The sequence below is a fragment of the Manacus candei genome, unplaced genomic scaffold (assembly GCF_025592945.1).
Source record: "Manacus candei isolate 608988 ecotype Guabito, Panama unplaced genomic scaffold, ASM2559294v1 h1tg000028l, whole genome shotgun sequence".
NCBI classification, from domain to species: Eukaryota; Metazoa; Chordata; class Aves; order Passeriformes; family Pipridae; genus Manacus; species Manacus candei.
In genome coordinates, this window is record NW_026138076.1 from 23,059,587 (window position 1) to 23,081,869 (window position 22,283).

The window sequence follows — 22,283 nt, forward strand, 5'->3', positions numbered from 1 at the left end:
TGTCTCAGCGTGGGCACAAAGGCTTATAAAATGAAAGCAGCAAGGGCAAGTTTTAAAGAAAATGTGTTTCTTCACAAAATATACAACTGGGGCAGAAATATCTTTGAAAACTTATTAAGTGCCTTGTGCATACTAAAACTGTCCGTGATCAGAAGGGGCAACCAGACACGCTCACAGATAAGACATCCACATTATATAATAATAATTAGCTGCGTAGACTCCATCTTTTCCTCAAGAACTCCCTGCAAGACAAATTGGAGGTGGGAAAATACTCCTCGCAGCAAGCTGACAGCAGCACCACGCTGTGTTTACCCCCGCATTTTCGCCAGCCACCTGCTGCTGGTGTACTTTCCCCACCCGAGCCACTGGCCCCGCAGGGACACCATCCTGGAGCCTGCTGTAACTAGTCCCCGGTTTAAATCAGTGCCGGGCTGTCGAGAGCGCTGGACCGAGCATCGCCACGAGAGCGGGCTGCTGCCCAGGGCAGGCCGAGGAGCCCCAACCCGCGCCAGGCTTGCCCTCAGCCCCCGCCCGCGGGAGAGGCCCCTCAGCCGGCAGCGGCGGCGGCCCCGCCCCGGGGCGGAGCCGGGCACGCCCCGCGCCCAATGGTGGCGGGGAGCTCACGGCGGGAGGGGCGGGGGCGCCGATTAAGCACCGCCGGGGCGGCGGAGGCGGGAGGGGGAGATGGCGCTGACGGCGGGGAGGAGGCGGCAGGACCTGGAAAACGTGAGTGCGGGCGGGAGGGAGCGGGGTCGCGGTGGTCCCGGCGGTCCCGGCTGGGCTACGCGTGGGCGCTGCCGGGAGAGCGCCTCGTATTCTGTGCCGTCTCTTCCTTCCGCTTCTTCTTGCTGCTTTCCGTCCTGAGCGCCCAAGGCTTTATCTGCTCCTTCCGGGGGAATCCGCCGGCCCAGGCGCTCCCCAGGTGCCCTTTCAGAAGCGAGGAGGCCGCCGGGCCTCTCGCTCCCCGCGCTGCCCTTCCCCGGCCGGGCTTGAGGTTCCCCCGAGGCATTTAGGCCTGGGGTTGTTTATAATCGAGATTATTAATCTCTGATCGAGGCTACTCCTGTAGCTCCTTCAGTTTTTCTGGGTTATTTTTTTCTCAGACGGATCCTGTCAGCGCAGTCTCTGGTTTATGTGCTGTGCGGTGGCATGGCCACGGCGTTCTTCTGTTTATTTGGGTGTTTTCCGCCGCCCCAGCTGGAAGCCTGCGCGGGCAAAGCTTGCTGGCTGCGGCTTGTTCCTGCCTGCCCTCCTCCTGGTGCTGGGCTGCTGCGGAGGTGGTCACATGCTGCAAGTGGATCAGGGAGCCAAGAGGCTGAAGCCTTAACCTGTGCTCATGACAACAGCAATGCCTAACAGAAGTCCGGTTTTAAGGCGTTTTGGCTTTTGGCAGCTGTGGTTTGGCTCATCTTAATTAAATGAAACCTGTGTTTGCTCTTGTTAGGATGCTTACTAGATTTTAATCTAGTAACATCTTAATGTTACATTGACTGCATGGGTTTATCATCTCCCATGCTTTAATTCCCCTCCTCCCTATGTTGTCTGTAATAATATCTACTCAAGGAGTTTGTCATCCAGTGCTTCCTAACGCTAGCTGTATTTCAGGGTGCAAAGATGGATTGTAGCCAGTCTTGCAGAAAGTAACATGGTCATACGTGTTGTGATAAACCTTTGTCTGTGAAGGAGTGCCCTGATCTGTCATGGTATTGCAGAAATGGTGAGTTCGTTTGTTCCCATGAGACAAAGGATATTGTCCTAAGGAGAATTGCTGTCTTTGTGGGAGATGTGAAGTGTTAACCCTGCTATTAATTCTGTGATTGTAGAATCATGGAATGGTTTGGGTTACAAGGGTCTTTAAAGTTCTAGTTCCAAACCCCCCTGCCATGGTCAGGGACACCTTCCACTAGACCAGGTTACTCTAAGCCCTGTCCAGCCTGGCCTTGAACACTTCCAGGAATGGGGCATCGGTAGTTTCACAAGAGAAGTGCCATTTTTAAATATCTAGGTCTGCAGTAAAATGTCATCTTACCAGGCAGGTATTTCAGCAAGGGTCACTTACAGTCAAAGGCTAGGCTAATTAAAAGGTATCCAATAGGTGAGGAAGGTCTGTTCGTGCCCCTGTGTGGTAGAGGAAGTGTGGTGTTTGTGGTTCTAAAATAAAACTGATTGTTAAATGAAATAACTCTTGATGACTCATTCCTTTGCTGTAGGCAGCTGTCTGTAGGTGAAATAACACTGGGGGCCAATCTACATTGTCCTCATTAACATGAACTATAAACCTAGGTCTAATCCCAAAACTTGCTTATCCTTCTCTTCTTGTGCTAGTTTAGAAGAATGCCGTGCATCATTTGTCTTGAGGCTTATGCTGCTTTCTCCTATTGCAAAGAGAAGTTGTGGGTTTAAAAACAGGAAATAGCCTCATGAATCCTAGCATGTCTCTAAGCCATCAGAAGTCTGGAGTGGGGTGGGGTCTGCCCTTGTCATATTGCTCTAGGCTATGGTTGGTATCAGTTAGGAGAAGAGCAGTAAAAACTTGAGTGGAAATCTTGAGCTGCTTTATCTTTTGAAGCAAGCAAGTCATAGCTTGGGACTTTACAGGATGCTAGGAAGGAAACTTGCAGTTTTGCCGTTCATAGTTGCTGTGTATGTTCCACTTAAGATGTATTGAATGACTGTGTCCTGGCCTGGAAGGAGCAGAGGTGCATAGCACTGGAGCAAGTTCCTTTTCCAAGGTTTTTCCCTCCACTCATCTTCTACTTAGTAAAAGGTACTTCTGGAAACTTATGTAGCTAAAACGTCTGAGCTTAATGTGGAGTCAAAGGCCTATTACTTACACCAGCATGTCAAGTATGGGCTGCATTCTCTCTAATGTAAGCTGAGAATGCCTTGGTCAGCACTTGGTAGCATCTTCTTTCCTCTGTGAAAGAAGATGCTTTCCTACTGTCTCCTTCTTGCCTGAGTGCAGTTCTAACTAATGCTGCAGTCATTTAGACATGTCAGTAGTGTCAGTGGCTGAATCCCTCAAAACTGTTACTGTTACACTGCAGCTTTGTTATTGCCTCCAGCTGTAGTTGGACAGGAGTAAGAATAACAAGGAGTTTTGCAGTACCTGTATAAAGTATGCGAGAGACACTTTAATCATCGCTTTTCCTACTTTTTTATATAAATATGCTAGTACTTGTGGCATCTCTCAGGACTGCTCAGATACTCATAATACATTTTAAAGCCTAAAATCCCTGAAGGCCCAGGGTGATACTGGGAGGTAGGTTGCTGTTGGATTCCTCAGAGATGAGAGCTTACCTAGAATTTAAGAGCTTGTCTCAAGATATTGACCTAGTGGGGTGGTTTTCCCACAAAGCTTGATTTGCTAACTGAAGATTGCTAAACCTTTGTACTTTACTTTTAGAGCTTACCTATTGATATTCTTCCCCCCCTCTTCTGTTCCAGGGTTCCTTGGAAATAACACAGAGTTTGGAAGATGATCCTCTACTGGATGCGCCACTCATTTCGTCTCACACATTACATTCCCAACTGAGGCCAAGATTTCATGCTATCCCAGCAGTTCTCCTTGCCAATTTCCTGATGCTAATACATGTAAGTTTAAGAAGCATGATTTCCTTAAGAAAACTTGCTATCTCTGTTCTGAATTCTGCTGTTCATGTAACAGAATTCTCCAGGGGTTTGCATGTGCTGTTCTTCTAAACCAGCGAAGTCCCATTTGCCAATGAATTTTGATAATGTGTGTGCTACTGGATAGTTGCTGCCTTCTCATTCTGTTTGTTGGCGCTAACATGCTGTGACACATCTTGTTAGGTGGAGAAGCACTTCAAATAGTAGTTTTTCTATGCTGTTGGAAATGTACTTTAAAAATAATATTACTGCTGTAGAAGTGCTGTACTAGTTATAGAGGGCTAAGGTAATTTCGATGCCATATCTTCTGAGGCTGAACTTAATTTCAGAAGAAGGTATTTCTTATGGTAACTAAACAAGTAAAGTTGGACTTGCTTATGAGGGGTTGCATGGTAGAGATAGAGGTGTGGATGGAGAGAGAAAGGAATCCAAATGTTACTTCCTCTTCTCACTTCTGGAAGCTAAGGGCAAAATCACAGATACTGAACAGTATGCAGGCCTTTGAGGCTGGTAGACAGAAGCAGAGAGATCCTTGCCTAATAGTGAGTTTATCCTTGATAAGCTGCAGAGGCTTATTGTTGCCTGTGTGTGGCAACCAAACATGAAGAAGGTAGGCTGAAGAGGTCTGATCCTAAGATCTAACTGAAATGGTACTCGCATGGTGTAAGGACTTAAAGAGCACAGTTGCTTGTCTCAAACACTGCTAAGGGCACAGAAGGATTTTGCCATGAGATAAGCACAGAATGGAGCAACAGGCTGCTATTAACTCCAAGCCTGGCAGAAATGAGATGTGGTTAGCATATCCTGGGTGATGCATCCAGACAAAACTTCCTACTGTGGCAAACTGTGTAAAGAAGCAACTGCTTGTACATGTGTCACTGGTCAAACAAAGATCACACTTGGTTATGGAACAGATGGCATCTGAGACTACCAAAGCCCCCCTGCCCCCTGAATATGCCTCTGTGGGTACCTGGAACTTGGACTGTAACTTAAGCCACTGTGACAGGAACTTGAGATAAGATAAAGGTGGTACTATTGTCTTAGTGTTATCTCAGACCTAGGGGGACAAAGTTGGGGGATAAGAACGTATCACTGATAATGGACATAAAGAATGTGGAATTTATGGGCCACAAGGAAAGCCAAATCAGTGACTGCTGAAATTGGCTTGGACTGGATAAAGGGTAATTCCTTTTAATCCCCTTTTAAAAGGGAGAGATTGTGACCACTGACCACAACCCACTGACTCAAGAGAAGAGAGACTGTACATGTGGTCTAATTAGCATTAAAAGTGAGGGAATCATTTAACCAATAGAATATAAGAGAGCAATGAGCATTAATTCCTTTTTTGTAAAAATGTATAAATAGTGAAAATTTTTAAATTACCTTGGGAGCCTCCCACCACTGAGAAGTCCAGAGTGAAGGACTGCTGCTGGATCCACAGGTGGTGACTGTCTTCTATTTAATGTATCTCTCTCTCTCTCTCTCTCTCCTCCTCTCTTCTATTTCTTTCTATCTCTCTACCTCACATTTTATTGTTAGATAAAATCTATCCTATTAACTTCAACATATGGTCTCATTTTCACCTTAGTTTAGGCAGAGGCATCTCTCAATAACACATAACTCTTAGGGACATGGATTAGTGGTGGACTTAATGATCTTAAAGGTCTCTTGCAAACTAAATAATTCTATGATTGTATAATGCCACCGACAATGACCTGAAGGTGAAGCCAGAAAGCGCACAGGACATGTATGTATGTGTTGCTAGCTATTTTAGAGCTTCATTTCATCTCAGACAAAAAAATGCAGTACTCAGTGCTCTTCAAAACATACACTCTTGCCAGAACTTTAAAAGCATATACCAACCTCTAAGGTCTTTCTTTGGGCAGCTGCATGAAGCTGTTCAATATGCCCCAGCCTTCTAATTTTGGGAGTAAGTGTTTGTAGGCCTCGTGGTAATATCAAGAAATGCCCCTCTGTCTGTCAAGTAGACTTAAGAAAGACTTCTGCTGTTTTGCAGAACAGACTACCAAAATTCCCAGTGAAAACCATGTATCTAGCCTTATTCTGTTTCCCTGCCAGACAAATTTGGGTGCCCTCAAACTCTGTAGTAAATATTTTTCTGCCTAGCCTTGGGGCTTTACCATCTGCTACCATAACTGATGCAGCCAAATGTCAGGATTGTAGGAAACTCCTTCCTCTTCTGACTCTACCTCTTCCTCTCTCCTGCAAATGGTGAGAAGTGTGGGGAGGGGTAGAGGGAAAACTGCTGAGGGATCTGTCAGCACACACTTTTCCAGGAAGAGTCTTGCTGCTGTTGCTGAAGCTGCTGCAATGACCACTTGGTCCTTGGAGCAAAATGGAGAAGTATCCTTTTCTGTTGGTGAAATACAGCTTTATAATTGTCACCTGAAGTGGTGCTGTCTTTCTTACTCTAAAAATGGATGGGGAAAACAAGCATATTGGATTTTCTTCCCTTGTGCTTCTGCAAATGTGCACAAATCTTGTGGAATGCGGAGATGCCAGCTTAGGTTCTGATGGTTAGGCCTGCCGAAGGGGTGCGTGTCCTGGAGAAGTTAAGCCATCGTAGTATTAAGCAGTAGAATTGTAATGAATCTCTAAAGTAATTTGTAAGTAACTTGGAATATTTCTTCTCCACCTTCCTGTGTCAAGAAATGGAGTTAAGTAGCAAAATAACTGCTTTGGTGCAGCTACCTAATTACGCACAATTCTGCAGTGTGTGGGTAGGCCATGCCAGAGTGTGGTAGGGCTGGGTTTTTGAGTGCCTTTCCTTTTGCCAAGCCTTGCTTTTCTGCAGGCTTATGGCTCCTATCAGGAGATTGGAGAGCAATGTGAAGTGTACAGGCTAGAAATAATTTCTTTGTGTTAACTCTGTCCTTCCCTAATCCCTTCTGTGTATGCACATACACAAAACTGAACTTTAAATGCTACTCTTTAAAGAATAACTTTTTTGTATGTAAAATTCCTTTGTGTTGAGTTGAAACACCTGTTATTGGACTGCCCTAAAATGGAAGCAAAACATACTTAATAAATACCACTCTTCCAGCCAGCTACCTGTTTCCTCTTGTATACGTTTCTATAGTAGGTTAGTAGCAATGCACTGCTAGGTCATTCCTGCTTGCATCAGTTTAATCAGTACAGCCATTTTCTGTACTGAAATATATTCCTAACTCCTGGAAGGAATAGAACTAAATGTGTTACTGTTGAAAAATGGCAAACCAAACAGTAAATGGACCAAATAAAATATCTGAATTATTCTTAATTTTGTAAGAAAAGGAGGTGGTAAAATAATAGATTAAACAAACATTTTGTTGGTAAGCCTTCCTCTTAATTAATTACTTAACCTGGTTACTTAACCCATCTCAAGGTAACTTGGTATTTAATTTACATTGGAAATGGTGGTCTTATGGTAATATAGGACATATTCCTGTTTTATTTTGTCTGGGTTTTTTTCTTTTCCTCTCACCTTTTATCCTATTTGTCCTCTATAATGTCTCTTTTAGGTATTGATGACTGTGTGAAAATTATTTCCCCTTCTTCCTCCCTCCCCAGTTACCTAACTCTGGCCACAATCAGAGGGAGCTAAGGGCAGTTTGTATCAAAAGTAATTTAGTGGTTTTGAAAAGTTAAAAGTTAAAAGAGTGTTGCTTGAAAAAGTACAAAAATACAAAAAATAAGTTCAAGAGAGTGGAAAGGTCTACAACTTCCTCATGAGGGGAAGAGGAGGAGCGCTGTTCTCTTCTCTGTGATGACCCATGACAGGACCTGAGGGAATGGCCTGAAGTTGTGTCAGAGGAGGTTTGGGTTGGATGTTAAAAAGATGTGGTTCAGTCACAGGGTGGTTGGACACTGGAACAGAGGCTCCCCAGGGAAATAGTCACAGCACATGGTGTGACTCTTGGGGATGGTCCTTGTGCAGGGCTAAGGGTTGGACGCTGTAGTTCTTGTGGGTTCCTTCCAACTCAGCATATTTTATGATCTGTGAAAGGGACTGGTGGGATCTTAGATATTCATAGAATTAAGTATGGAAATGAAGGTAGCAAATGAAAATCAGATATTTTGCTCTATCTTCAATTCTGATGTGCTGGTTTTGTCAGTTATGAGATGCAGAGCATCTGATACTTTTTTAAGCCAAGTATATCAGAGGTGTTAGACTTTTTCAGACTTGAGGGGTTTTTTTATTTTTTTGTCCCTGGAAGCTCTCAATTTCCTTCTGTAATGGTGGGAGTTGCTTTTGTTTTACAGTTCTGCTTTAAAAATATTCCTGTTCTGTAGAGTGAACCAGGATGAGAAAGTACAATATTTTCTTGTTCACTGAATGAACACAGTAGGGAAAACATTTTTTATTACAAAAATATCTCTAAATATTAAAACCCCATGTGTATACATATACCACAGGTAATGCACATCCAAAACTTTGCTTCTAGTTGGCAAAAAGGTTGCTCATGCTCACTGCTGATGCTGAAAATTTCTAGAGAAGTCGAGAAGACAGGGAAAGTTATGGCATAATGGCACTAGTCTGAAAGGATAAGTATATATACAATCTGACTGTCAATCTGTCTGGTTATTCTGACATAAGTAAAAAAGGAAAATGAAAATATCTGATGGCAAATATACTAAAGAATGATTACCACCTGACAAAGGTGCCTACCTGGTGTTAATAATTCAGTTTTTAAGTTACTATGAGGATTCACTTGTCTAATGTCATAACCTGGAGATGATCTTCAATGACTGTAGTAAAGGGTTGATTTTCACTTAGCTACTGTCAATTTAAAGAAACACAGACTATACCAATAAGACAGGAGGCTGTCTCGCAGAGCAGCATCAAGTGTAATTGATTGAGTCTAAAAAGATGTGATTTTTCTTTTGAAGAGTATAAATCAAGTACCCCTTAAAGTAAAAAGACATAGTAAAGAGGGTCCAGAAATTAAATAAGTTCACTATGAAGGAAAGACTTGGAGAACAGTGAAATTCCAGGAAGACTGATGATTATCATCTCTGTTCTGCTGGACACTGGCTTTTCAGTCTGCACTAGGTTCCCAGAGTGACATATAGTGATTGTAGAAGTGTCTAGTGTTTTATATGTTATCTCTAATAAAATCAATTCAGAAAGTAATGCATAATGAATAAACTACATAATCCTGCTTTTTTTTACATGTATATAGCTAAATGTTGACTTTTATCTCTCTTCCTTTCTCTTCCAGGTTGCTTTTGTTGTTCTAGCATTTTTAGCAGCTATGTTTTGTTCTTACCCCAATCCAAATCAAGATAAGTGCCCTGGAAACTACACTCACCCACTTAAGGTGCAGACTGTCATAAAAATTGCAAAAGTAATTCTGTGGATTCTGCATGTGTTTTTTGAACGCTATGTCCAGCACCACCATAGTCAAGTCAGAAGAAGAGGTTACTTTGCAATATACCGATCAACAAAGCATCTAAAAAGGCTTCCACTGCTCATACACTCCACAGGTGAAGTTGTTTTTTGTTCTAAAGCTCTAAACTGTGAAGCAGTAAAAGACTGAACAGTTTATATATGATTGTATATTATGTATTAAGAACTTCTAAAAACCTGCCTACGAGCACTTACGAGCCTCCTTGACTGAGCTTTCTGGCCTGCCAGATGCATGTTGTAAAGAACTCTTTGTAGTGGAAAAATGCTCAGGAGTGTGAGGTTGAGTAAAACCTTTAGTCATTAGCATTTAGTCTTCAGCAGTAAAATATTCAGGTCTGTTTGACTGCTAGTGATCTTGATTTGCATATTCATTTGTCTATTTGGATATGTGGTAAGACTGCTAGTCCTTCCAGGAAGCGTACTGCTTTTCTCTTTTCATGCTCAGCAATTCACATAGAAACAGATGAATTCCTGTTGCTCAACAGCTGTCTGAAATCAGTAAAATAAGCAATTTTCTCATCTTGAGTAGGGCTATGTGTGACATGCAGCTCTATTTCTGACTGCCTTTCTGTGGACAAAAGGTGGTATATGGGAGTGATTTAACTCTAAGTTACATCACTGGCCAGTGGAGCTGAAAAGTATTGGTGCAAGTAGCTGGTGTAACCTTTCTAGAAGCTGGTTGAACAAATCTAAAATCCATTTAACTTGAGGGGTTTATTCACATAAATAGCAGTGGAAAAGGGACCAGTAATGGCTTTTACAGTATTTTTGCCACTTAAAGTCTCACCTCCCTTCTGTAAAGCTTCTGAATAACTGGAGTAGACTTTTTGCACCAGAATTGATAAGTCAAATGGTCCTGCTCTGTATAAAAACATAGCTTTTTTTTCCACACAGTCACTAAAAGAGCTAGTCAGCTTGATGAATGTGCAAAACTTCAGGCTCTGACCACTAGATAGAGCTCTGAAGATGAAGAACTGTTTGAAGTGCAGAGACAAAATCAGGCTACAACAGGCTTAATGATGTAAAAGACTGTTTCCACCTATTGCAGTGTAATTCAGAATACTTAACCCTGTTTCAGATGGAGCTCACTTCTCCCCTACTAGACAAACTCTGGGCATGTGTGAATGTTCAGGTGCAATCAGGTGTGTGCTGTAGAATTTTGGTAGAGATCATCTGTATTTCAGAAAGTAGATAGCTCCATTACTGCAAGCGTCCTGTGTGGTAATCACTACCGGTACCACTTCCATCCTGACAGTTCAGTTGCCTGACACAGTATGAAAGAGAACTGCACTGTTCCCTAGCTACATTAATGGTCTTGATAAATTTAGTTCCTTATCCAGACACTGGTTATAGCATTTCTACAGGAAAAGGACATTCCAAACTCAGTATCAGAAAAGAGGGTGTGTAAAGAATTAAAAATGCTTTTTAGGTCTGTAACTCTATTTGTTCTCCTTGACTAACTGTGCTCATTTCAATTAAACTTTCAGTAACTTGCAAGTATTAAAATAATAGCTAGACAAGTGGAAGCCTGTGCAAATGAGGAAGGTATTTAGTTGTTGTTTTGCTCTGTTAGCCTCAATAATATGACCTCTTAGAAATTGAAAGAATAAGATGGATACAAGCAACAAAGCTAGAAACTGTTTAAGCCCATATATGTATGTTAAGTATTTCTAGTGTTTCTTCCACTCATTTTTTTAAGCCAGAAAAATCTATAAGAAAACTTATAATTCTCTACCATTACAGTGAAATGCTGAAATGAAACCTCATTTTGCTGTCAGCAGTTGTAGGCTTGCATCACCTGTGTTAAGGAAATTAACTAAAAGGGCAAGTATGATATGAAATGAAAAAGCATTACTGAAAGATTGCAGCCTAATGCAGATACTGGGGATGAGAAAGTACTAAGTTACTTTCAACAACTGATGAAATTGTTACACCTGTAAAATATAACCTTTGCTTTCTAGGTAATACAGCCCTGGTCTTGATTCTGTCAGTGCAGCATTCCTTTCCTGATCACAGTAAAGTGTACCTGTATCTTATCCTGGGAGTCCTGGGCCTGGAGCTGATTAGCTCCCTCACATGCTTAGTGATTTACACAGGTGAGAGAAGCAAGTTTTGCTTTCTTGAGACTTATTATTATAACTGGTATTCAAGTGTTATGTTTGCCCTCACAGTAGTTCACTTGGGGTACCCCAAGACATTTAACTGCCATTATAAATAACAGAATGATTGTGTGCTTGTAGAAGAACTAAGACAAATTCAAAACAAATAGGAAGGTTGTCAGGCTTGATTTGGTTCCAAGTGCTGCTAAATGAAAGCTCCATGTTATCTCAGAGCTGTTAATCCAGCAAAGTGGCAATGAATGCCTAATTGTTTCAAAAACTGTCCTGTGAACAGGTTTGTTTGTTTATCAGTGTTTCTCATATGCATGCACCACAAGCTATGAAGGAGTAAGAGCTAGCTGGATTTGTCAGAACTGCTTCTGGGATTTCCATATGGGACTTGCATACCTGGTAGTGTGATTATGCCTTATCCAGCCTTTTCGTCTTTCCCTGGTCCCATCCCAAAGGCTTCAGTTCCTCTTTGTCACTAAAATGGAGGATTCTTTGAAATGAATGTTTATAAAACATGGCTATTGAAAGCTGTGATTTATATTAAAATAAGATACTGGTTCATAAAACTGAGGCTTTGCTTTGTGCTACAACTGTAAGTTACACCAAACCTAAAGCAGATAACCTTACAAACCAACAAAGACTCGATTAACCTCTTTCCATTAAACCATTGCAGAACTACCTAAAATGTTGGTAAATAAATGCTTGAAAGAAAATTTTGGTATGTATGTGGTAATGTAATAGCACACAGAGAAATATTGCCAAGGAGCTTGCTTACCTAGGAAATAAAATCTATTCTTGACTCCCTTGCAACAGCATCAAAAATGCACCAGGAAATAAGGTCCCAGCTCTAAACTACGTCCTCCTCTTACAACTATGCAGAGGGCCTGAATGCTGTAGGCTTGTCAGGCTTTCCCCTGAATGAGCCAGCTGACTCAAGTAGACTAACTGTCCTCTGGAGGAATAAAGGCAAGGATGAGGGAACACAAACATGGCAGTCCTAGGAAACTATTCCAAGAATGCTGGAGATCATCCCTTCTTTGCATATGCATACTTACTTTCCTGGGAAACTCAGGAAATAAGAGATAAAATGGTGAAACTTTAATAGAACGTCAGGAATTCCAGTGAAATGCTATTTCTAGCCCTGAGGCCTCCTGGAGCTCAAAGAGCTATGTTGTGTCTCTTACCTTGGCTGAAAAGGATAAGAAAGTGCTAGAAAATTGACCTTCATAGTGGTACGATCTGAGCCTGGACTTCTGTAAGAACTCTCAAACTATCTGCTTATTTGTCACCAAAAGGGTCTTGTTTCCTAATTTGTACTCTACCAGTTCCTGTGATCATCAGATTCATTAACCAATGTATACAAGGATGTTGTGGGGTGCAATGTTTTGCTTTCTAGCTGAAGGAGGCTTGAAGAAGGGTTCAGTGAATCCTGGAATCGAGGGAGAGAAGGGACAGAGCTACATTGCTAGGAAGAAGTAAGGCAATGTCTTTTAGTAACAGCTGCCTTATCTCCTGAGCAGTCCCAAAACAACAGTCTGATTCACTCTCTGAAACTAGAGTTAGGGTTAATTTTTATGTAACTTAACACTTTCCTCAAGGTGAGGAAGACCTCCAGTCACCCTAGATTGCCTTTTCCTTTGGGTAGTGTACCTTGTTTTCTGTTTTCCATCCCAAAGCTTGAGCTAAGCTAAGAGACTGCTTGCACGTCTGTCTTGTGTATAGTGCTGGTTTTTAAGGTTTTTCAATGTTTTAATATAAAAATAAAGCTGTATTGGAGCAAAACAAATGTGTGGCCAATTTTTAAAATACCATGAGAATCTGTAGTAATAGTGACATTCAGATGGGTTTTCCTCTTGCAGACAGAGCAGAGTATGTGACTGGGTGGAAGCATGAAGCTTCTTTAGTAGGACAGTTTTAAGGGCAGCCCTCTGGTTAGGCTTGGCATTCCCCTGTTCAAGGCAAGCACTTAGCAGATACCACTTACTGTTAAGGTAGTATCAGCTATTGTAGCTGAGCAACAAGGGGAAAATTAACACTAAAAATAGCTATTTTTTGTGTTAGTATGTTACTCCTAAATATTGGAGAGAAGGTAGCACCAGTTCATATATTGTTTCTTCACAGTGAAATAGTTATTTCTTAACTATGAGACATAAATGCTTGTCTGCAGAAGTTTCATATACCTGACTTACTATCTTTTAAATATTACTGTCTAAAAAATCAGGAATACCTGACTGTAATTCTAGACATTTCCTCTTGCTTTTTGGAGCTATTTTAGGAATTGTATGATACCCAGTGTCCTGTGTAGTACTACTGCCTTTCTTAAGAGGCATCTCCATGCAGCAGTGTGTGTATAGAGCTGTAGATGCAGAGGCAGGGACTCAGAAATTTACAAGGAATTGCTGTGATTGACCTATAACAGGCTTGACATATATAAATTGCTCAAGTGAGGTAAAAGTGCACAGAATGAAGTATGATACAGAAAGCTCTAAATGTCAGCTTACTATTCTTAGTTTTTTACTGCTAGGATAGGGAGTCAAGCTTTAAAAGATTTACTAAATTTATGTATTTAATTACTTTCTCACATACTTCTAATATCACTTGAATAAAAGACTAACATTCCCACAAACAACACATGTTAAGAATTCCACATCCATTCCTTTGTGGTTTTATTTGTAGAGAAATACCATCATAGAAATAACTAACCTTTGAGCCTAACTTGTAGTTAACCTCTGGAGGGTCTTAGCATTGTTTTAGCAGGGTGGCCTGTAATAAACCCCTCATGGTACTGATTTGTAAGGACAGTCCTCCTCTGTTGCAGTGGTGTCGATGTCTCCCAGAGCTGGACTGTAATGTTTTTAGTGGCATTAGAGTATTGCTTCAAAAGCAGCCCTAATTGCAGAGTCCTGAAAGCATGCTTTGGATATTTTGATATTTTCTCTGAATCAGGATCTGATATTGAATGACTTTAAATATTTTCAGCTTCCTTTCCAAAATCATACAGAGGATGCAACTTTTCCCAGCTCTCCCCATCCCACACCTGTTAAATTTAGTCTTAAACTTTATTCACAGGTGCCCAGGAATGACTTCTGGTTTTGATAGACAGCACTATAAGGTTCACAATGTGAAGATGTGGTCACAGAGCTACTCTGGTTTGAATACTTAGTGGCTTTCTGTTGCAAGTCTGCCCTAGTCTGAGCAGACAGACAAGCTGCTACTTTCTTGCAGGTAGTCTAGTTAAACTAGTACTTATTGAAGAGCTTAAGCCAGAAGTTCTGACCTAGGTATTAGTAACAAAACTTCTGACAACTTTTTTTATGGTATGTTGTTTAATTGACAGCCTGAATTTGGAGACTGAATCTCAATACCTTCTAAAAGGCAACTAAGGTTTCACTCTCTCTTAGGTGACAGATTAAACTTTGCAGATGTTAAGCAGTATGTTCAAACTTCCCCATTCAAGTCTTCATGGTGATCTTTTAAGCAGCAGGACTGAGGGGAATTAAAAATAAACCAAAGCAACAAATAAACCAACTCAGCAAATTATCACTAACTTGTAATTGAAACCATTCCAGAAATGAGTAGAAGTAGATTCTGCTTTTGCTTTCCCTCTTCCCCACTCCTCAGATTCCTTTATTGTCTTTCCATCTCCTATCCTAAGGTAATCTTAGAATCATCTGTTACAGATTTTTATAACTTAGAATCTGGTGATAAAGATTTTTTTCTGGTTGCTTTCCAACTAATTTATAAAGCTTTGTTGCAGTGAAAATAAGCAACTTCAATCGTGCCAAGCCAAGACCTGACATAATTGAAGAAGAAAAGATATATGCCTACCCTAGTCATGTTACCTCAGAAATTGGATTTAGGTAAGATTTTTCTATGTTAACTTTGTGCTGTGTTCAGACATGGTATATAGGTAACACTAATGTAATTGCATTACTTCATGTAGACTTATGTAGAATCTTAAATCTCTCAACTAAGCCAGAGGTGGGAAAAACAGTTGTGAAGGAAACTGTATGCTTAAGGCATTTTAGATGCACAGATGAGATACAGCACAGTCTTGTACCTTCTACATAGTAATGTCAATTTACTGTGATACAGAAATCCTCAAACATACAGATGGAGGTGATTTGACTATTTATGGCTGGCTGCATGAATCTTTAGTATAAATAACTGTGCTTAATCTGGTTTAGTTAATTTTATATGGGAGTTTGGGGAAAGATACTGGTGTCTTACACTGTTTAACTTTAAAAGTATGCCTGCAGAAGCCTAGCTGCTTCAACCAGTTTTTTCAGCAAAGGAAATATATTGTGGTCAATTAGTAGACAAAGAAAACTTTGCAGCTCTGTTCTGTGCCAGCAGTTGGACATGAGATTCTAGCAATGGATTTGGAATATGTTTTGAGTTTGGGAAGGAACTTTAAAGGTGCAGAGGGCACTTAAGAGGTAAAGAAGGTCTCAGTGAGACAGAGAAGCTGTCCAACAGTAACTGAAGCTATCCCAAGCACTGAGACTTATTTTTTGATTGTCCTTTATGTACCTTCCGACTGCTTGAACATCTTCCAGTTGATGAAATCAGTCTGGTGTGACTTAACAAAAACAAGTAATTGAAACTAACATCGGCTTCCATATAAGAATTTAATTAGGAATTTTCTAATACACTATGACTTGCTTCTATATGTTGTGCATTGGTGCAAAGTTGAAAGTGCAGAAATGACTAATACTTTGGCATTTCCCCTGGTGTCACAAATGCAGCATGCACGTGCTCTTATGGAACTTGGAAGTAGATGTCCAGGATACAGGAAGGATTTAGGGTTGTCTTGAATTTTGATACCATGTCTGACTTCCATTTTGATATAAACACCATAGTGATTGCATGGTGGACCTCATTCCTTTCTCATTCAGCTTCTCCCCTGAGAAATTCTCAAATGCCCAGGGAATGAGTCTGCAACAATGACCAGCTGAGGAAAAGACTCTGATTATTTTTGATTAAGGAGTGCAAACTTCCTGTGAGAACTGATTGAAAAAATGTTATTTTAATTTAACTCTATACAATTGTGACTCTCTTTCCCTTGAGAGTTAAGGTCTATTGAAAAGTGAATCCTGTCAGCCCTTCAGTTGACCTTGTTAGAAGAATGTTTTTTGAATATCATGACCTCTGCAACCTGAGTTACTACCAAGACATCTTCAGGAGCTTTAAGTTGGGAGTGCGTATTACTGGTTAAAGTGGCAAGCTTTCTGTTTACAAAACTTGTGTTCTTTATTTTTTCCAGTTTAACTAAAGTTGGTTTTTAATTGGACCTAAGCTTTTTTCCACTTTAGGTATCTTCTTTAGCACTTTCTAAGAACTATGAAAAGGGCAGTGTTCCTCCACAAAAATGCTGCAAGCCTGAGGAGCAACTTTTTAAGCTCTAAGATGCTCATAAGTGTACTAAGAAGGCAGATTCCCAAGTCAGCTAGGAAGAAATTATGTGTAAGGAAAGAGTACAATACACTCAGGCATTGATACATCATCTTACTGTATTCTTAAAAATTCCTAATTAGGTTTGATTTGATTAAACATTCTGTATTTTTATAGATGTTTTTTCTCATTTAACTTGGCTTTATTTAAATGTTGCAATGTTACTATCGAAGTTAAAATGAGGGATATCTGAAAACTGGATATATTTTGAGGAGAGTAGCAGTGCATAAAGCTGTAGATCTGAAATAGCACAATCTTTGGTACTGATGCTCTTTAGGTAGGGACAGATATCACTGTATATAGTAGCATATCATGTATGCTACTCTAGGTTACTTGAGAGAGTTCTGTCTTAAACAGCTTGTGATCCCTCACAACTGAACAACAATACTATGCCTGCTCAAAATAAGCATCCTAATGTATGTTTAAAAGGTTCCATGGTTCTTAGGACAATTCCAACATGTTGACTGTCTTAGTTTCTTAAACAGTAAGAATCCTCACTCTGTAACTGTCTACCAGGAAATATGTAACTTGACTATGTATACGTGGCATCAAGTTTAGCCAAACTTTCTCTTCCTGCCTTCTCATAAAGGTGTTGTAGATTGCCTCTCCCCTCAAAAGTTAGTTGAGCTTGGCATAAGTAAAACTGAGGGAAATGACTTGTTTAAGTAGTGTTTATTAGCTCTGACATTTCACGTGTTAGAAAGCTGCTGTCACTCACTGAAACCCATATTCGCTTTTGTAACTTCAAGGGAAAATTCAAGTTTAGAAGAGATAGTTGAGAAGCAAGGAGATGTAATAGAGTATCTTCAGCGACACAATGCACTGCTCAGCAAGAGACTGTTGGCACTAACATCTCAGCAAATCAAAACCTAACAGCATTTGGAAAACTGCTACTGGAGCTCTGGAGGGAACATGAGGTAATGTAATATCCAGACTGATTTTTACAGATGACTTCTTCAGTCGTCTTTCACATTTTGAAATAGAAGTTCAGCTGGAAGGATAAGCTCTGCATACACTATAAACCTGTTACAACTGGACACTCTCTTCAAATAATCAGTTCTGGGAAAAAAGTTCTGCAGCTTCAACAATTTTTAATTCCTCATATATTAAAGTTGGACCTGAGTTAACGGTTTAACTTTGCTCAGTTGTTTCTGTTATTTTGTACTGCTGTAATCTTTAAGCTTCGAGCTACCAAAGTATTTTACATTTCTAGAACACAAATCTGTTCTCTAGAAAAATCTGACTTTGCAAGGATGTCTTTTCAGTTTCTATTGCTGAAGCTGGGACTAGATGTATTATGTCACTGATTCCCATTACTTCCAGTGATAGAGGTGGTGTACTTCACTAATCTGATACAGATACTTCTTTTCTAGATCAGTCTCCTTTTCTCCTTTGTCAAGAAAGTGGGGAAAACTGGTGTCCAGTTTAGGATTTAAAAAAAGCAGTGGGTGTCCTAAAATTGCAAATCTCACACATAAGTGTGTGGTACAAAACAATGTCATGATAATTAATTTGAGCAGTTGTTCAGAATTCTGGCTTTAAAACTCTAAGAGAGATCTTCAGGGCTCATGCCTTTCCCATTACTAGGAATTTGTGTCAGCTAATAACAAGATTCCTTCTCTGCTGAATGAACTAACTTAATACAAAAATACTTGAGAGTAAGCTTTTTCATTGACTTAGCAACTAACTTATGGTGAATGGATTTAACAATTTTGTCAAACATGCCCAAGTTAAGGCATACTTGCTCTTTACTTTGGCTCCTCAAAAAACCAGCATCTTGATACAAAAGCTAAAATGGTGTATGTGGGAAGGTGAAAAGCAACAGAAGACAGGTCTTTCAGAACTTGAAGAAACAAGAATTTTTGGTTTTAATTTATGGTGAATAAAGGCTAGTGAAAGAAACCTCTTGTTTTGTCTACCAATGTAGACCAAAAATTATTTTAGAAGCCAATACCTCTGTGGGAATAGGGTAATCACTAATCAAAAGTGGGAAGAAGACTGTCATGAAGAGTGGTCTTACAGTCGAATATAGGAAAAGAAAATTAATTCATTCTACTTTATTCTTGGGGTACAACTTCAGAAATACCTGAACTGTGTAGTGTGCAACAATTATTGGTGTTGTCTCATTCAAAGGAAAACAATAAATAGTGGAGGTTTTGCTGCTATCCAACACTAGACTGTTCTCCTTAACTGTTGTTTCTTGAAAACGCAGCCAAGTTTTTACAGTATACATGTAAGGAATAAAAGTGTTTGGTTTTAGAACTCAGGTTTTGATGTGATTGTGTTTATCAATTTATATCATTTCTATGAAAAGCAGTAAAATGTGACTGTGAAGTTCATGCACAATAAATGCAACCAAGGAAGAGTGTGAATTCTGTCATTTCTAAGCTCATGTAAATCTGGTTCCAGCAGGCAATCTGTGCAGGTTTTTTCTATTACAGTGAAGTTCTCACAGCAGTGTTGGCATTTAAAACTAGCAAAACTAGCCAAACAAAGATAGCTGTGCATTTGTTTCGAAGCTTTGCATTTAGTTTTATTTTCTTTCCTGGGTAATGTTTTTTTCCATCATGCCTCAGATTTTCCCTGCTAACTAATGTTTCTCTCCAACACAGAGAAATATGCTACATAGTGTAGCATAACAACTTACTGTATTTTGAGGTAATTTCTTAAATCTTCCACTTCCCTTCCTTGACTGCTTAAAGTAAAACTTCAGTCAACCAGTTGTATTGCTTTCTGTGGAACATGGTAGCTGGAAAGGGGGGGAAGGCTTTTCACATTTGTATGGGCTCCAGCTAGGAGCTGGCCCTCTTTACTGTTCACGCCTCTATACTGTGGCCCTGGTAGAGCTACAGTGAATTGTCCTTGTCCTGCTCCAGTAGCTCCTACTTGACAACATGCACAGCTGTGTGTGTCAGGCCAGCCTTTGCCCTGCTCAGAGACAGAAATACTCCTCAGCCCCCTGGGTTCCGCTGGTGCTGCCTGCCCCAGTGCATGGTGTGGCACTGCTGGGTGCTGCCATGGGCACCTACCTCTTCCTGCTGGCCAGCCTGCCCCTGGCCTGCAGAACAGGACTGCAGAGCTGCTCAGGAAGACTGTGTGCATTCAGGTGCTTGATACACAATATGAAAGGGCTGCTGCTGTGCAAGAGAGATGAAGCTCAGCTGTGACCTCGCTCAGTTGTCATGCCACAGTGCTGAAATTGAACAATAAGTGCTAATTGTTCTGGTTCTGTGTCTTGCTTATTGGAAACCTCTGCTGGTGCAGGGTGGGGTGCTGGGTTTGGTGGTGGCCAGAGCTGTCTGACCAGCTTCGGAGCAACCCTTGGTCCATATCACCAGTGTTGCAGCCGGGGTCGCTGCAGTGTCAGCGCCTGTTCCTGAGCTGGATCTTACAGCCTGAAGTAAAACCCATAGTGTGCTGCACATGCGGTAGGCAGTGAAGCATCAGGTCCAAGTTTCAGGGCGGGGGAAAAGTACTGCCTTGTGATCACAGGGGTTTGCACGTGCTCCACTGCAAAGCAGCGCTTTGCTAACCACCATCACAGCCCTTCTTGGGGGATGTGTGGCAAATGTGCATCACAGCCCTTCTTGGGGGATGTGGGCAAATGTGCACGTAGGTGAATACATGTGACTGTGAACAGCTGCAGTGATGCTCTTTATGTAACCACAGCTGCTGAACTGCCTTGGTATTTGCAGATTCATGGTCTTGGTAAGATCTACGGGATTGCAGCTGGGGCAGCAAGAAGATAATGAAAATGAAGGAATGTTTCCTAATATATGTTACAACTGTACATTAAAATAAAAATTAAAATCATGTATTCTGTTTTTTATTATCCAGGTATTACCCCAATAGCTTTGTTTCTCTAGAAAAACAAGATATGTGTTTCAGGTTTGGGGAAAGTATTTCAGACCACCTAAAAAACATAAAGGACTGGGGGTTGCCCCAAAAATGTTCACTTTCTGGGTTTTCAATAATTTCTGGATAAAATGCTGAACTGAGCTACATATTTTGTACCTATGAAAGAAAAGATGTGATGATATCTTGTGAATACACATCATATATAAGGGAAAAACTCTAGGTATTTCTGTTTTGTCTTTCTGAATTGCTCATACTGGATATTCTATATAAACACTTTAATATTTCACCTCACAAGGGAAATTACTGATTGTAAAAGATTTGAACAGGATTTTCCTGCTTTTAAGGTTCTACAGCCTTAACTGTTAAGTGGGCTTCCTCCACTGAGTCAATCTAAAAAACATTGCAGCAAGGACCAAAAGGACTTGGGCAGACAAGAGTTTAACAGATAACTCTCAAGAGAAGAGGAGAAGCATCTTCAGCCTTGGAATGAGTTAGGCTCTTAGGCATTCTTTTGAGACACATATTGCCCTATTTGTGCTGTTGGAGTGTTTCCCTCTTGGAACAAATATTTTACAGCTGATCACTAGTAACAAAGAGAAGGGCCATCGGAGTAGTATCAGTATGCTAATTGTACTTGTCCGATGATAGTTGAACATTGGAAACTTATTTACCATGCTAATGTTTCTCCTAATGTCAATATAAATCTTATGTGACATTTATATTGACATTCTCCTAATGTCAATATAAATCTTATGTGACCCTTGGCTTTGTGTACAGACACTGAGATATTTATAGCATATGTATGTGGCGCAAGGGAAATATTTCCAGTCTTTATTCTTCTATAATTTCCTTTTTTCCATACTGGAAAGGGAAGAGGTGAATTGTTTATTATCCTTTGAGAACATGCTAAACTGCTGTTTCTCACCAAATCCTTGCATTTACCTCTGTTTCCTGTTGACCTGCTGTTACAAGACTTAATGAAACATACTTTAAAATAAAATTTTCGTTTTTCCAATGCAACAGCTATAAGACAAAGAGTTAATTCTAAGTTTCAGAGAGTCACATTTTGAGCTTCAGAATTTTGAGGTGTGGTATCAGGTCTTGATTGAGATTGCATCCATGCAAACATCATCAATTCTGATTTTCAGTACACAGCAATTTGTATTTGTACAAACTTCCTTTCAGTGTACACTGGTACACGCACAAGGAGAGGTCAGTCAATGCGCCTGTTGTAGCACTGTGTCCAAATGCTTCATGTTTGTATTTGTAAAAACTCTTTATCATGCAAAACTTTTTACCACAAGCCTTACATGGCACACGCTGGATGAAAACAGTTTCAGCAAAGCCAAAGGCAAATCCAGCTCTTCTGAAAACTAAGTCCTTTGAAGCTCCCACTGAAGGTAAAAGTCAATGTAGTGTTGTGCTGTAGTAGGATGCTACTACTCAGCTCTCTTAATTCTACTGTGCAAGGCATCTAGCACTTAGAAATGTAATTACAGTATCCAACCTTTAATGAGGGAAGTTACTGCACATTTTAGCTTCTGTTATGCTCCAGACTGCTGCTAAGCTCGTTTTTGTCCTGAAAAAAGACAATTTTTTTAATTTGTGAGAACATTCAGATTTCATTCTGAGAGGTAATTATAAATGTTGCTTGCTCTGGGCTCGGGGACAAAGCATAGTCTGGTTTTGCTGTAATCCTAGTGGGGTATAATGATGTCATGTTACAGCATGCTGTGATTGTACCAACCAGTAGTTTTAAATTAGCGTTCTTTGTACATGACTTTTATCAGCATTTTGCATTTTGAAAAATGTCAGGAAAA

The 22,283-nt window shown here is 40.5% G+C and overlaps 1 protein-coding gene across 3 annotated transcripts; it reads left to right on the top strand.

The window, feature by feature from the left end:
• The first annotated feature begins 625 nt into the window (after window positions 1-625).
• TMEM192 (transmembrane protein 192) lies at window positions 626-18,968 on the top strand. Of its 3 annotated transcripts, none has more exons than XM_051789586.1 (7): window positions 645-726; window positions 1,606-1,717; window positions 3,448-3,594; window positions 8,853-9,117; window positions 11,002-11,136; window positions 14,909-15,011; window positions 17,355-18,968. In XM_051789586.1, exons 2-7 carry the CDS (start codon window positions 1,715-1,717, stop codon window positions 17,476-17,478), a joined length of 777 nt encoding a protein of 258 aa, XP_051645546.1. In that variant the 5' UTR covers window positions 645-726; window positions 1,606-1,714; the 3' UTR covers window positions 17,479-18,968. The 3 variants fall into 3 exon arrangements, with proteins under 3 accessions (XP_051645545.1, XP_051645546.1, XP_051645547.1); XM_051789587.1 differs by lacking the exon at window positions 645-726 and adding an exon at window positions 976-994; XM_051789585.1 differs by lacking the exon at window positions 1,606-1,717 and having other exon boundaries at window positions 626-726.
• Window positions 18,969-22,283: the final 3,315 nt, after the last annotated feature.

Bases quoted from the DNA above. Each gene is read 5' to 3' on its own strand.
- TMEM192 (XM_051789585.1), top strand. From the start codon at position 685: ATGGCGCTGACGGCGGGGAGGAGGCGGCAGGACCTGGAAAAC. The intron at 9,118-11,001 runs GTGAAGTTGTTT...TTTGCTTTCTAG, and splicing joins ACTGCTCATACACTCCACAG to GTAATACAGCCCTGGTCTTG. The intron at 15,012-17,354 runs GTAAGATTTTTC...TGTAACTTCAAG, and splicing joins ACCTCAGAAATTGGATTTAG to GGAAAATTCAAGTTTAGAAG.